The sequence below is a fragment of the Rhea pennata genome, chromosome 19, assembly GCF_028389875.1.
Source record: "Rhea pennata isolate bPtePen1 chromosome 19, bPtePen1.pri, whole genome shotgun sequence".
NCBI classification, from domain to species: domain Eukaryota; kingdom Metazoa; phylum Chordata; class Aves; order Rheiformes; family Rheidae; genus Rhea; species Rhea pennata.
The window spans coordinates 8,255,277-8,270,335 of record NC_084681.1 but is presented as its reverse complement, the minus strand read 5'-3'; the positions used below and the strand labels follow the sequence as shown (position 1 = coordinate 8,270,335).

The 15,059-nt window shown below is 42.0% G+C and overlaps 1 protein-coding gene across 1 annotated transcript; it reads left to right on the top strand.

Moving 5' to 3' along the window:
• Nucleotides 1–253: 253 nt before the first annotated feature.
• SRP68 (signal recognition particle 68) lies at nt 254–14,850 on the top strand. Its single transcript, XM_062591956.1, has 16 exons — nt 254–407; nt 2,290–2,356; nt 2,969–3,082; nt 4,076–4,271; nt 5,028–5,110; nt 5,342–5,451; nt 5,822–5,904; nt 6,178–6,318; nt 9,469–9,567; nt 9,890–9,954; nt 10,268–10,427; nt 11,104–11,198; nt 11,437–11,566; nt 11,989–12,064; nt 12,948–13,000; nt 13,455–14,850. Exons 1-16 carry the CDS (start codon nt 254–256, stop codon nt 13,680–13,682), a joined length of 1,854 nt encoding a protein of 617 aa, XP_062447940.1. The 3' UTR covers nt 13,683–14,850.
• The last annotated feature ends 209 nt before the right edge of the window (nt 14,851–15,059 follow it).

Sequence of the window (15,059 nt, the reverse complement as noted above, 5' to 3'; positions counted from 1 at the left end):
GCAGCCTCGGCGCCCCCGATGCGCTGCCGAGGCCCCAGCCCCGGGGCGCAGAGCCCGGCCCCCCCCCCGGCCCCGCCCCGCCACGGGGCCGCCGCCGCCGGGAGCCTCCCCCGCCCCGCGCCGCCCCGCGCGGGTCCTCCCCTATCCCATCGGCCCCCGCGGCGGCAGCGCGGCGGCTCTCGCCATGGCCTCGGCGCGCGGCTCTCCTCCCCCGGCCCATGATGCAGCGCGGCGGCGGCGGCCGGGGCGCAAGATGGCGGCGGAGCGGCAGGGCCCCGGCGGCGGCGGCGGCGGCGGCCGAGGCGGGGCGGCAGGCGGCGGCGGCGGCGGCGCGGAGGAGAACAAGGAGAACGAGCGGCCGGCGGGGCCGCGGGCCAGCAGCCTCGGCGACAGCCTGGGCCTGGAGAGCATCCTGTGGGGCGGCGGCGGCGGGGGGACGTGGCAGGCCCGGCCCCGCGAGGCGGGGCGGCGGTGGCGGCGGGAGCGCGGCCGGGGCCGGGGTGCCTTGCCCGGCGCGCAGGCCCCAGTCACCCGCCTGGGCTTCGTTCCGGCGCTGCGAGCGGGGCCGGTGAGGTCACGGTGCGGCTGTTGGGGCAGCCCGGAGGCGCCCTCGCGTCCCCGGCGGTGACGGCTCGAGAGGGACGAAATAGGGCTGCAGGCTTCACATCGCTGAGCTGCGGCGTTGTTCTTTACCTTTCCAGCCCCTTCCGAACCCGTCAGCCTCCAAAGCAGACTGTGTGCCAGGCCGCCTGCTTTAAATACAGGGTGTTGGGAGTTTTCTTTTGGTAGTATTAATGCTGGAAACAGGTGCTAGTGGATAAAGTAGATCTAATGGATATGCTGAGATAGCAGACTGACACCTCCAGATTTAGCATGTCTGAAATCTGATGTGGCATGTAAAGCTGTTGTCTTTTTGTCGTGTGAGAATTTCGTGTGAAACTAGTCCAGCTGCGCAGCTGTGATAGAGCGGAGTTTCTGCTCATGGTAAGAAGAAAACCCGAGTGAAATAAGGCTGCAGTTTTCAGTTTAGCATATGGCAGGTGAAGATAGTAACGGTAGAGTAAAAGGCAGACATGACAATTGCTCTGGTAATGTTAGGAATACCCAAGTCAGTGAAACTGTGAATAGAATAGATGGTGTGAATTTGGTGAGTAACTACACAGGCTAAAAGAGAGCTCGAAAAAAATTCCGTGTAGATAGTGAGGGTTGCTACCCTAAGCTGTGTTCAGGCATTACAGTTTGACTTGTTTGTTCCACAAGTACAGATTCATTAAACGTAGTAACTATTGATGCAGGTTTTTGCAACTTTAGCAACGGAAACTTTTAGGTGTATTCCCCCTCCTCCCCAAAAAAAGAAAAGAAAACCACCCTACACTTAGGTAAAGATCTCCTATTTTAAACTTGAGAAGTCTGACAGCTTCTTTTCCTGTAGCTATAATAATAGTATTTCATGTCATAGGATTATTGTACAGATTTTTTAAGGTTTATTGATGTTGCTTGAAAGGGAATAAAAAGTGAATAAAATAAGCACCAGATGCATGGCAGTCATCAAATGTGCTAAAGAATGAGTAGACTTGATAGAAATCATGATATGAAAGATGATGTAGCAAATCACAGGCCAGTGCATTCTGTTATGGAATATTTATTACAGTAACAGACAGCAAAACTTGAACAGTGTTAAATATTTCAGTAGAAAATAAGCTCCCGTGAATACTTCAAAAGAGTTTCTCAGTGTTCAGAAAGCAGTTCTTTCGTGGAAAGCTGTATCAGGAAGACAGCGCAGGTTCTGCTCAGTTTAGTACAGCACCTGTGCCGCCCTGAGAAATGGGACATTCAGGGAAGAAAGGCTTCTCTGTATAATTCAGTTTTGTCTGTGTAACTGTGTCACCAGTTGGGGGATGGCCTGTCGGGGTGAGTAATGTAGCTAGGCAGTCAGTTTTACTGGCCTAGATGCTTTTGTCAGTGTAGCTTACTTTGCTTGTTATCCAGAAATGAGCTCTAGTGACAAGACTCTTGTGGTTGTCTGTAACAGGAGATGCTTGTGACACTTTAGTCTTGGCCTTGATAATGGTCTTAAGGTTTTGTAACAGGAAGTGGAAAAAATGAGTTGTTTTAAACCCATCAGTTGTCTCAGTTCTGGGTTTTTATGAGGCTTTGGGGTGCCCTTACCAAGCTCTGTCAAAAAAGCACTTGCTTAATAAAACCCATAGAGTTCTCTTCATTATTTTGGGGTAGAATGGTGAACTGAAAACAGACTGTACTGTTGATCTGTCTTAACTCAAATTGCAGTCCTTCAGATTGTGAAGGAATCTCAACAGCAGCACGGCTTACGACATGGAGATTTCCAGAGGTACAGGTTAGTAAGCTGTGTGGATGTCTTGGGGTTACTGTCTATCATGCAGCTGGTGTGACTTGGCATATTGGCACAAACTCATTTAAAATACGAGCCCACTCTGGAAGTCAACGCATATTATCTGCCAAATAAATATCCCATAACAAATTGCTTCTTATGAAGTGATGCTTTTTTTTTTTTTTTTTTTTTTTTTTTTCCCTACTGGACAAAATGTGCTGTGACTGTTCTGTTTAGGAAGATTAAAAAAAAAAAAAGCTTTTCTCTCTCTGTTGTCCTGTAAGAACTTGTTTGTTAACACCCTACTGGTAATCACTATTTTCTTACAGAATTACTTTTTCAGTAAATATACATAAAGCAGTTAGGCAATAAGGAGAACATCATTCTATATATATATTTTTTTCAAAATTAATAGCTATTACCTGTTTTCTTATTTTTCTTTTATTCCATTTGGTAACCACTGTTTTACAAGTTGTTCCTCATCTCTCGTGTATGGAGTTCTTAGTTGTTAAATATTGTGTGTCGCAGCCTCTAGTGCTTCTCTTTCTCTGGTTGCAGAGAGCAGTAAACAGAAATAAAATTGTTCTTTGGCCAAACTGACTTTTTTATTTTTCTTAGGGGTTATTGCTCCCGTAGGCTAAGGCGGCTCCGAAAAACTCTCAACTTCAAGATGGGAAACAGGCACAAGTTCACTGGGAAGAAAGTAACAGAAGAGATTCTTTCAGACAACAGGTACTGTCACTAAATAGAATCAAGCATCTAGTAGATTCATGAATCATTTCTTTAATTTCTGTAATTTATTTTCATGTGGGAATCAGGGGAATACGGTTGTGTACAGTATACTCGTAAATGTGTCTCTCCAGAGAAGTGTGTTGTTGGTATTAATAAAAGATCAAAGTTCAGGCTGCAGCGCTAGGAAGAGAGAGACTGGTCAGGTCCTGCTTCATCTTGTGAATGAGTGGGAGAAGAGGGAGCAGCAGCCAGTTCCTTCCTTCACTTATCATAGCTATTAAAATGGTTCTTCTCATAATCAGCAAAAATTAATTAGATATTAGAAAGGAAATGCTTAGTCAGACCTGCTGCAAGGCAGCTATCTGAATGCTGATAGCTGAGGTGCTGTAGCTAGTAAGAATATGATTGGAGACATAGTCTATCTGTTGAACAAAAATACTGGGTTGCGAGTTTTTCTTGGTTCTTCAACATTTGGCAGAATGATTGATAGAATACATGGAGAGTAACCAGGGTCTCAGGCTTATTTCCCAAGTTCTAGAAGTACTTGATGTGTCTGCTGTTTTATCATCTTTCCTTGTGGGGGAAGAAAAACGTGATGTTGTCTTCACCTGTATTGTTAAGAAGCTAGATTAATTATAGCATTAACTATGGGGGAAAACAGGTTTGTTTACCCATACTAACTGGTTTGGAAGCCAGCCTAGAACCATAAATACGTGTCTTCAAAAGGTTTGTTGTCACTCGTCAAATGTCAAAGAGAATTCTATATCATTCTGTAATTATACTTCTGTGATGTGAAACACAGTAGAAAAGAGTTAGCGGTAGTACAGCTCTATATGCTTGTTCGCATTGAGAAATAAAAGCAACTACCTCTTATTAACCAAGCCAAAGTTTTGCTGTCAGACTTTTCAGATCACATGGTAAGGAACTAAATGTGACATGGGAGTAGTTTTTTGAACCTCATCATATTATCAGTAATCTTCTGCTGTCCTGTAGGTATTTGCTGTTGATCCTGATGGATGCAGAGAGAGCCTGGAGTTATGCCATGCAGCTTAAACAGGAAGCAAACACAGAACCTCGCAAACGATTTCATTTGCTGTCTCGCCTGCGCAAAGCTGTGAAACATGCTGAGGAGCTGGAGCGACTGTGTGAAAGTAATCGAGTGGATGCCAAAACAAAGCTGGAAGCTCAGGTAATCTCTGATACGTTGATTTTGTTTTACAGTAAAAACTGAATGAGAAACCTGGATTTTAGGTGAACAGATTATTCCTATCTGGCAATAGGTAATTAAATGGGCTGATTCATGAATTGGGTAATGTCTTTTTTTAAATAGACTGGGCTCATTGTTGGCGCTGCTGGAATTGCAGAAATAACCAGTGGCTCCAGCCAAGATTAAGACCTGGCACCTAGAATTTGTTTAAGCCTATCAGGGGATCATCCTTGCTTTAAAAAGCAATTGGTTTTGTAAAAGTGAAAATAATTGGAAGAGAGTAAGATAATGCAGCATGGCTAAGAAACTATGCTTATCTATTAAGAACAGCTGTTTAAATCTGTTTGTTTAATGTTTAAAGTAGCCACCTAGAACACAAGCCTTGTGACGGAAAGCAGCTATATTGTGACACCAGCCTCTATGTACAGGGACTACAGTGTTAATGGAACATTAAAACTTTCATTTTGTAACTTCTTTCTTGTGGGGGGAAAAAAAGCTTTTTTTACTATCAGTGGGCTGTACTGAGGATTCCCTCTCCTTGGAGGTGTAGAAATGTCACTTAAAATAGTCGGCTAATAACTTATAAGCCAAATAATTGTTTTTAATGAGCAGTCCAAACAGAAAGATTGAGTTAAATCACACATCCTAGATGTCACAGCAGTTTTCATGCTAAAGGCTGTACAAACTAGGCAGTCAGTCTTGCAGAGATTAACTTGCTTGCCCTTGCGCTGTCTGCAGGCCTACATGGCTTACCTCACAGGAATGCTTCGTTTTGAACACCAAGAGTGGAAGGCAGCAATGGAAGCTTTCAACAAGTGCAAGTGAGTACCTTCACTTCACCAACTTCATTTAGTAAACAGTGTTAGATCAGTCTAGTGAGTTTTATGTACTGTACGTATAATAACTCTGAAAGTTGTTCGGTTAATTGTGCCGAATGGGCAGTATTACTGAAGAAATAGCATCCTCCAAAGTACAGACACAGCCTCTTCCTTTAAGTTGGCATCTTACAAAATCACACATACTGCAGTTTTAATCTGTATTCTTTGCTGTAGGACTATATATGAAAAACTGGCCAATGCTTTCACAGAAGAACAAGCTGTGCTGTATAACCAGCGTGTGGAAGAGATCTCTCCCAACATTCGCTACTGTGCCTACAACATTGGTAAGGAAAGCAGGGTACTTGATCTCCAACAAAAAGCAAAGTTTGTTCATAGGCAAAGAATACCAACTTGATGGTTAAATACTGGTCTGAAGTGATGCTGGAGTGAGTCCTTAGTGATAGTTTGGGCAAATATGACACGTTCTGTGTCAGTTAAGCAGTGGAGGAAATTATGCTAATTGTGCATGTGGTTTTGTGTAAAATGACAAAATGTCTGTTTGTGGTTACTTTGCTTATAAAGTCAGAATGGAATTGCAGTTTGATCCCACTTGCCCCTAGATCTCCAGTATAAAATCTATTGATTAGTCTTTATGTATCATAGTGATTTTTGAACTTGGGTGGAAATGGCATTTCGATTTGTTAATTTTTTCAGGTGACCAGTCTGCTATCAATGAGTTAATGCAGATGAGACTGAGATCTGGTGGCACTGAAGGTCTTCTTGCAGAAAAACTGGAGGTAACTTACTGAATATTTCAGCAGGCAAATATTATTTTGTTGAACATAAATACTGCTGCAACATGCCATTCGGGAGACTGATACCTATGAGGAAAGAGCAAGTAAGTCCCAGCTCTATGGAAGACCACACTTCTGTTAAAAAAAAAAACAAAACAAACGAACAAAAAAACCCAACAAACCTTTGATTAAAAAAAAATCAAATCTAGTGAGTTTAAAAGGTCCAATTTTGGAACGTCTAATTTCAGGCTCATAATTTCAGTCCATTGTCTGCAGGCTCTGATTACCCAAACTCGAGCAAAGCAGGCAGCTACCATGAGTGAGGTGGAATGGAGAGGAAGAACAGTGCCTGTGAAGATAGACAAAGTGAGGATCTTCTTACTGGGGCTGGCCGACAACGAAGCAGCCATTGTTCAGGTAACTTGGAAGACGTTTCCAGTGCCAATGTTCTAATAGTCCTGTTTCCTTCAGTGTGTAAGAAAATGCATGATACATGGACCAAATGGTTTTAAATAATCTTTTCTCAAACTTGGGGTCAGAAGGCTAGAAGGAGAAATGGGAAGGTTGGCTGTAACCCAAAGCTTAAATGGCAGTTGAGGAAAGCTCTCTCAATTTACCAAGTGTTATTTTGGGAGACCTGTTCTTCTAAACCACTGGATATTGCTTTTCTTTTGAACACCCCGTTCTACCCAAAAGTGCTATGTTTCAGTGGCAGGGTGATGGTTGTTACTGCTCGTAATGTTCACTTAACAATTTTAAATGCCTTTGAATTACTGCTTTTGTTTCCTTAAGTATCTCACCCAAATGCTCGAACTTCAGAGCAACCAAAAAAAAAAAAAAAAGATCTATATTGCTCACATTTTATCAGCAGTGCAAAGCAGTTTTGCCAGATGAAGCAGCTGCTGTGAGCTTTGTAGCATTTTCTTGTTGACTTATGCAAATCTTCAAAAGCAGGAAGAGAATTGCTAAATGTCAGGAGCTAAATTCATCTCAAATGTAACGGATGGTTTTGAAACACTTGCAATAGGCACACCCTATACGTGTCATGGTATTGAATTGCAGCAGGATTTTCATATGGCACTTTTCCCTTGGAAATGGTGCCCAGATAGTGTCTTCTCCTTCCCACTGGCTGCATACAGAGCCTTTGCCGTTTAAAAAGGCAGTTAAAGGATCTTTGGTAACAATTGCTGCCACTGAAGATGGGTGATATACAGCATCAAAAACCTTTTATAACCAGGAAAAGATGAGAATAAATACCAATTTAAATGATAACATTAAAACCCTATAAAGGTATAAGGTAAGTGGGAAAGAGCAGAAGATAGTGTAAAGTAAGTTAGCATAAGTAGGTTAAACGGGATATGGCTGGATAGGAAACGCTAGTGGTACCAGTCTTATCAGAAGCATTATGTTGCTGAATTTATTCTTTTCTAATGATTTTATATATATTAAAAAAGTGATACAGGTAGTATGTTAGTACGGCCAGCAGGTGGAAGTGCAGCTTAGAGTTCAATGTTCCCCTGTTTAATCTCCTTCCTGTGATGCTAACACTTGGGACTTTTCAGTTTTGTTACCCTCCTTGTTCCACAAGGCAGTGGCAGAACAGTGGTCTGAATTAGTTTCCCTCTTGCTTTGTGTTCTTTGGAAGCTCTCATTAAATAGAGGACTTATGTGGCACCAGATCTCAACTAGTAATGGTGAGAGCTAAGCAACACAGCAGCAGTATGCGATATGAATCCGTGCTTAAAATTACTTACGTGAACCCTCTTGAAGACTTGAATTAAAATTGTGATTTGAAGGGCCGCATTGACTTTAACCAGGTAAAAGTGAGAAGGTTAAAGGGCAGTGACAAAAGCGTGCTTATATTTAATAATCCCTCAGGAATTTTGTGACCAAATTTTGTGACCATCTGTAGCAGCTAGGACTGTACGAAAACTGAATTGTAATAACTTTCAGAGATGATATACAGTCTTTCAGAACAAAGAAAAATCTTGAAATGATCACTTCTCCAATTTCGGAAGTAGGTTTGTGAGTAAGTTCTGATTTCAGTTCCCTTGATCTCTTTAAGAGCAAACCTGAACTGTTCTGTCACCACACTTTATCACCAGCTGTAGCACTTGTATCTCAGTTTTATGATCTAGTATCGGCCAAATAAGAACACGTGTGTATTTACGCTCGTAGAATCAGTTTAACCTTAGAAGTTCTTGTTTAGAAGGGAAAGTCTTAGTTTCATTGCATAACCCAGCCCTTTCTCTGTTTGTGCTTGACTGATGATCTAGCTATGTCTGTTTTCATTTTTGTTCATACAGTGAAATTGCTGTGCTCCTCTGGGTGAGGTTGAGAATGTTGCCAGACTTGTCTCTGGTTATTCTCAGTAGTTAGTCCCACCTTAAAAATACTTGCAGCAAATCTCAAAAAAAAAAAAAAAAAATAATTAGCATTCATATTGAGTCAAGATACCTAAGGCTTTATGAGGGAGTAAAAATAACATTCCTTAATGAAAAGGGGAGAGACGTTGAAGGGTAATGCTCAGCAGCTTTTTACAGACATTCTAGCTCCTAGAGGAAGAGAATGGAGAGCTCTAGTTTTCTATGGATTTTCACCAGTCTGGGCAACTGCAGTTTGATTCAAATTGCAAGTTAGAACAAACGTTCATCTTATGTTGTTATATGAAGTGGAAGTCATATGACACAATGCTGACATACTTTGTTCTTTCCAGATTAATCCCTCCTTCAATTGGTAAGGTTGAGATTTGTTTCTGGGTGGTTTTCGCTTGCAGAATCAGTAAGAGTATTATGATCCCTGTCTGGTTATCTTCTCAGTCAGATGAATGAAAGTGGAGTTTGGTTTTGGGTGCATTGTTTAATTGGGTACATGACATGAACTGGCATGTCTTAGGCAAAGAGCAGGCTTCAACTTGTTTTTAAAAGGTGTTTTCAAATTTTGCTGTGGCGGCAGAAGGCCCAAAACTGCTTTGTTTTTTGACAAACCTTGTGGTGACAGCAGATAAACTACTCAACCCCTGCTGCTGAAATACAGATTTACTTTAAAATAAAAAGTGGCTACAACAAGCAAATCATTACCACTGTAAGCGTTACTAGAGTGAGAGTGTAGAATAGATAATCATCTAGATGTTCTTACCACACTCAAAATGTTAAATCAGTATAACAGGAGCAGTCTGCATTGGTAGTTTGCCAGCTCAGTAATGCTCAGCTCTTCTTCTGTTGCTGTGGCCTTCCCACAGTGCGGGACAACCTCAGCTGTTCTCTGAGCAATGTGGGTGCCATCCTGGAAGGGGAAGGAGTTGCTAGGAAAGCAGCGGAGGCATGGATGTGCTAGGCCTTCATGCTGCTATATTTCTGATGCTCACCAGGTTCCCTGCAATTTCTGGCCATTTGCCCCCTAGGATACGTTGCAAAAGGGTACAGATTGGCGCTCTAGTTATCCATGGACCTTAAGGCAATAATTTGAGAGAGATTTGGTTTACTCTCCTGTATTAACTCTTGCATCGTGGGACACAAAATGCAAAAATGTCTAATAAGTGTGTTTTTGACTTTCCTTTGCTCTTAGGCAGAAAACGAGGAAACAAAGGAGCGTTTGTTTGAATCTTTACTCAGTGAGTGTAGAGATGCCATTCAAGCTGTTCGGGAAGATCTGAAACCGGACCAGGTAAGTATCAGACATCAATATTTCTACTTTCAACAGCACAGTGTCTCTTTGGGACTGCTCTGTTGCTGTTAAACTTGGTTAACAGGAGAGGTGGCTTTTGGGTTTTCTTTAATAAAAAGCCACAAAGAGTTGATCTTTTGATTTGATTTTTTTTTTTCAGAATTGAAAAGGGTAAATAACTATGTAGAGGCCCTCGCTCTTTTACCCAGAAGCTTGACATAATTTCCGTGATTTTATCCCAACTTTGCATTGTTTCTGATGTTTTCTTCCCCCAGCTGCCAATCTTAAGTAAATTGTGCAATGTTTTGTCCAATTTTTGCAGAAACAGCGGGAGCACTCTCTGGAAATGGATTCTGGGAAGGTGTCCAACATCCAGTACTTACACAGGTAGTAAGCAGACACAGCTGCCTCTACTGGTGTGAGGAGATCATGCTCTTCCATCAGGTTCAGTCACCTGATAAGTGCGTGGGATTTTTTGTTTGCTTGTTTTGTTTTGTTTGTTTGTCTGGTTTTGTCCTGGGCGCCTCTCAGATCTCAAAGAATGACTACACAGATAAGGATTTGATTCATGCAGCTTCAAAAACATTTTCCTTAGTCTATTATGTTGACCTTTTAGAGGTTTTTTTCTTGTAGTAATATCAGCTTGCCCAGGAAGTAATATCTGAGTAGTTCTGATAGTCTGTCAATGGTATCTTTTTAGTTATTTGACTTACATCAAGTTGTCGACAGCCATCAAGCGCAATGAGAGCATGGCAAAGTCTCTGCAGAAGGCACTGCTGCAGCAGCAGCGGTCAGAAGAGGATGGCAAGCGTACACCACGGCCTCAGGACCTGATTCGTCTTTATGATATCATCTTACAGGTAATACTAGGGAAAACAAATCTAATTCTTTTACTGACTGGAAAACTTTGTTGTGAAAAGATATTGTATAAAATGTGGCAACTGAAGCTGAACAGACCATGAATTTTGAAGAGTAACTTGGTACTTAGAGAAACCTTGCTGAAGGTGTTGGACAGCTATGTAGAACATGAGAGAATGCTTTTAGTTGTGAGCAGAAAATGCTGCTAGGACAGATAATCTTGGTTTTATGCCATGCAGTGTTTTTTCTAGCATTTGTATGCAGCATCCTGATAGTTGCCAGTGCAAATGGCAGCTAAAAATACTTAAAATGTACTCATTCTTTATAAGCAGTTTCTCAATTTCTCACGTAAATGTTAAATTAACTGTGAGAGTCTGTCACTGGAGTAATTGTGAATGGGAAAGGAAAAGTCTTATGAAAGAATTACTTCATGTGAAATCTGAGGAGCCTTTGTCCTAATGCCTGTTTGTGTCAGGAAATCTAGCCTGGGATCAAACTTGCACAAGTTTCCATGAGCGTCCTTCACAAGGTTTGCGTACTGACAATTGGAAAACTGGAAACTGCTTCCGTGGGAGTCTGCTATTGACTGTTAAAAGAGGCAGCTCTCTCTTACTTCATCAGATTCCAGAGGAAAACAAAGCTTGCCTGAATTCATCGCTCTAACTCTGTTTTGCACAGAACCTTGTGGAACTGACACAGCTTCCTGGCCTAGAAGAGGACAAGAACTTCCAAAAAGAGATTGGACTGAAGACACTAGTATACAAAGCTTACAGGTGACTGAGAACAGCCAGGTTGTGTTTAGCAGGCAGTCTTCAAAGGTTATTAGCCCTCACCTGTAGGTGCTGTGCGGGGCTTAAATGCAATTTCCTCTGGTCTTTTGTGAGATGAAAGGGACTGCTAAGGGGAGACTGGCCAGTGCTATCTAATATCTCCTGTTATCAGTGATTTGAATTGGCAAAGGTGTGGGCAAAGAACATGGATGCATCAAGGATCAACTGTTTGCTGTTGCAGGTGTTTCTTCATTGCGCAGTCCTATGTCCTGGTAAAGAAGTGGAGTGAAGCTCTTGTTTTATATGAGAGAGTGCTGAAATATGCCAGTGAAGTTCAATCAGAAGCTGGAGCTTTTAAGAACAGCTTGAAGGTAGGAACAGAGGGGAGCTGAACTTAATGAAGAATCTCTTGAGGCAGTATTTATTGACAGTTAGATACTAGGCCATTACAATTCAAGTCTGATATTTAAGTAGCAAGAAGAGTAATATAATATATCAAGAAGTCACACTTGTACTATATAGGCTTTTCTAATGATATGTAAATGCTTCAACTGGCCACTTGCTTTGGAGGAGAGGCAGACTTGCTATGCTAGAATACTTTTCCATGTTTCTCCTGTATCTGCACTTTCTGTCATACTACATCTGTAGTGCCTGAAGGACTGTAATGTAGGTTTTCTTTTTCCAGGAAGGCTTATTGGCCCTTAGTCCTTACTGTGGCAGATTTTTACTTTGCCCTAACTCTTAAAATTCTGGCACCTTTCAAGCTCTCAAATAATTGTTTTTAATGCTCTAGGAGCTGCCTGATGTTCAGGATTTGATCACTCAAGTCAATGCAGAGAAATATTCCTTGCAAGCAGCAGCTATATTAGGTGAGTTGCACAATTGTACAAGAGTTCTAGCTTCACTTGCATAACCTGGCTCTAGCTATTTCATTTCCTTTATTTCGTTTCTGAAATGCCAAATGTTTTTCCATGTTACTTTGATCTAGACTCTGGAAAACTGTTTCTTCACAGTCCTAGCCTTTTCTAGCTGTGCGTAGTGCAGATAGGCAACCATTCACTAGACACTTGGCATCTTGTTCTCTGACCAGAGATGCGAAAGCTCTTCATGAGGACTTGCACCTATTTTGGTAACCTGCATGGAACATCTTGATCAGAGCTTAATTTGTTTCCAGCAGACAAGTTGGAGTCAGTTGATACCAGCTTTTCAGTAATAGTACTTGCTCCCAGTGCTTTTACTTATCTCGTTTTTTCCCTTACCGGGGAAATAATGAAAAGGTGGGAAAGCAATAGTATTCTGCTCTTTGTCCATGTGAACCAGGTTAGGGGAATTTCAAGGGAATGGACAACCCTGGTGGTGTCTTAAGCTGCTGGCTTTGTGCTGCCTACTGCTGGAAAGCCAAGAAAAATAATGGACAGTCTCAAGAAAAATAATGGACAGTCTTGTCTTTTATTGCTTTAACATATCTCGCTTGTGTCTTTTTGTCATCTATTGCTTAACTCAAAATCTGTGCTCTCTCAGGAGCTTCTCACAGCCATGCTAGACTAGAGAGCCATGATGGTTGTAAACCAAAGTCTGTGACCCTCTTAGTCTAGAAAGTGAATTGCTTCTGCTGAAAATGCCGTGTATGTCCCTGAAAGCAACAGGGACATACATGCAGCTTAGCTTAGAGGGCAGCTGACATCTGAGACACTCTTAGTTTGCACAGAGATCTATTCTGTTGTTTTTACTACCTTTTCCTGATTTTTGCAGATGCAAATGATACTCATGAGACAGAGTCTCCATCTCAGGTCAAGGATGGCAAGGTAAGAGCTGAGAACTCAAACACTGCTCAAATCTCAGTAGTGTCCTTAGTACCAGCTTAAAAACAGTAGTGAGTGTTTCTTTCAGCCCAGGCTAGTTGGAGTTCTGTTATGACTAGCATATTTAAGAGGTTTTAAAAGGCTACTTTTCCCTTTCCACAAGTCCTGAAAGTGAGTGAGAGGGTGGAGTCGCTTAGGTAGGAGTTGGGCTGCCTCTTGCAGCTTCTGGTGTGGCATCTTCATTTTTTAGCTTTCTCCCTGCACTTGGGAGGACTTTCCAGAGAACCTGCAGTGAGCTTTGACAAGTAGAGGACTGTTTTCAAGAGCCCAAGACATCACACATAAGAACATCAGCTTCTGCTGGCTCAGTGCCGCTTACTCCTCTTCACTTTTTTGGCCCCTGTCAGATGTGATATGACACATGTTTAATTTACGTTTCTGTGTTCCTCTCTTTCAGCCACTCTCGGAACGGTTTGAGACTTTTTGTCTGGATCCTTCTCTTGTCAGCAAGCAAGTCAGCCTGGTGCACTTTCCTCCGGGGTTCCAGCCCATTCCATGCAAACCCTTGTTCTTTGACCTGGCCCTTAACCATGTTGCTTTCCCACCTCTGGAGGACAAGGTGGAGCAGAAGGCCAAGAGTGGCCTTACAGGATATATCAAGGGCATCTTTGGATTCAAAAGTTAACCAGGACCCCTCTGAGGAACGGAGGTTTTATTCTGTATTAAAGGAAAAGCTCCAAAAGGTTCTAGGACGTAAATATCTGCATCTGAAACTGGCAGAGGGAGGTTTTATCATCTTCTTCCCTATGTTCTGTGTATGTGTCTGTGCAGTTACATTCTCTCCCAGTGTATTGAAGGCAAACAGTCTATTCAGATACATCAGTACACTATAAACATCTGGAGCACAGAGAAATTCCATTCTGCTTGGAGAAGTTGGAGCTCACTTTGTGACCAGTGGCTCATTCAGGGCCAGTACACGTATACTTACCATGGACCAGGGCATAGGCATATCCTGATGATTTTTTTTTCCCCCACTGTTATTTGACATTATGTTTTGGTAATTTGATCCAGAAACCTTCTGGGTGTGGTAGGGAAGCAGAGGAAACGGTAGATGCAGAACTAAAACAGCAAGATGAGACTGCCTACACAATGGGCATGAAACAATAGCCAAGGGGGCTAATTTTTCCTTCACTTTGGATTCCCACTGTCCACTGAGAAGTATATATAGTTGTGTAAAGAGAAGTCTGTTTATTTTTTAAAAACATAACATTCAGAAATGACAAAGCAGAACCTCTTTCCTTATTGATAAGGGTGAAAAGTACCTTACCAGATGTCAATGATTATCCCAACTGTGGTGGAATATTGCCTGAATTTGTACTCTGGGTCAGTAGAATCCATCTTCATTGATAATTTTTTGTTAAATGCCTAAATACAGTATAGAACCCATTCCTACAAGGCTTTTCCTGGGAAACTTAACTATTCATGGGTGGCATTAGGAATAGCTACTTGCTCTTCATGGGAAGCTGGGTCTCTCAATGTTTATTTTGTCTCTGATCTAAGCCTTGCCTGAAAGCAAGATGATCTTTTTCTAGAGTTCATCTGCTGCTTTTTCCTCATTGTCAGTCAGTAGATATACCTGAAATGAGAAATAAGCAGCAGAAGATCAGTAGGTTGTTGAGTGATAGATCTTTTCTGTCACCCGAGCCAGCATTTTTATAAAGAGCCCAGGTGCTATGGTGATAGGCACTTTCAAAATACAGGTAATTCCGTAATTGTGTTCATTAACGAGGAAAAACAACAGCACATGGGCAGAACTGTTCCTAAATAAAGTATTTGGAAGTTTCCACAAGCCATGTTTGAGTTTTTACTCAGTCTGTTGCCACTGGAAGCTGAGATAGCAGTTACTTCTAGCTGCTTTTTAACTACTCTTCACTGGTTGTCTTGACTTTGCATTGTTTCTCCATTTTTAGGCATTGGAGTTAATGGGGGTGAATGACTGGACTGGTGTTGTCGTGGGAATTTTCCATGGGAGGTGCATGTGTCAGATGAATGGGGGGAATTA

What these genes read in the sequence shown, in the direction of transcription:
- SRP68 (XM_062591956.1), top strand. Translation starts at nt 254, where the DNA reads ATGGCGGCGGAGCGGCAGGGCCCCGGCGGCGGCGGCGGCGGCGGCCGA. An exon ending in TTCTTGCAGAAAAACTGGAG is followed by an intron (nt 5,905 to 6,177) that starts GTAACTTACTGA and finishes CATTGTCTGCAG; the next exon opens with GCTCTGATTACCCAAACTCG. An exon ending in TTTATGATATCATCTTACAG is followed by an intron (nt 10,428 to 11,103) that starts GTAATACTAGGG and finishes TGTTTTGCACAG; the next exon opens with AACCTTGTGGAACTGACACA.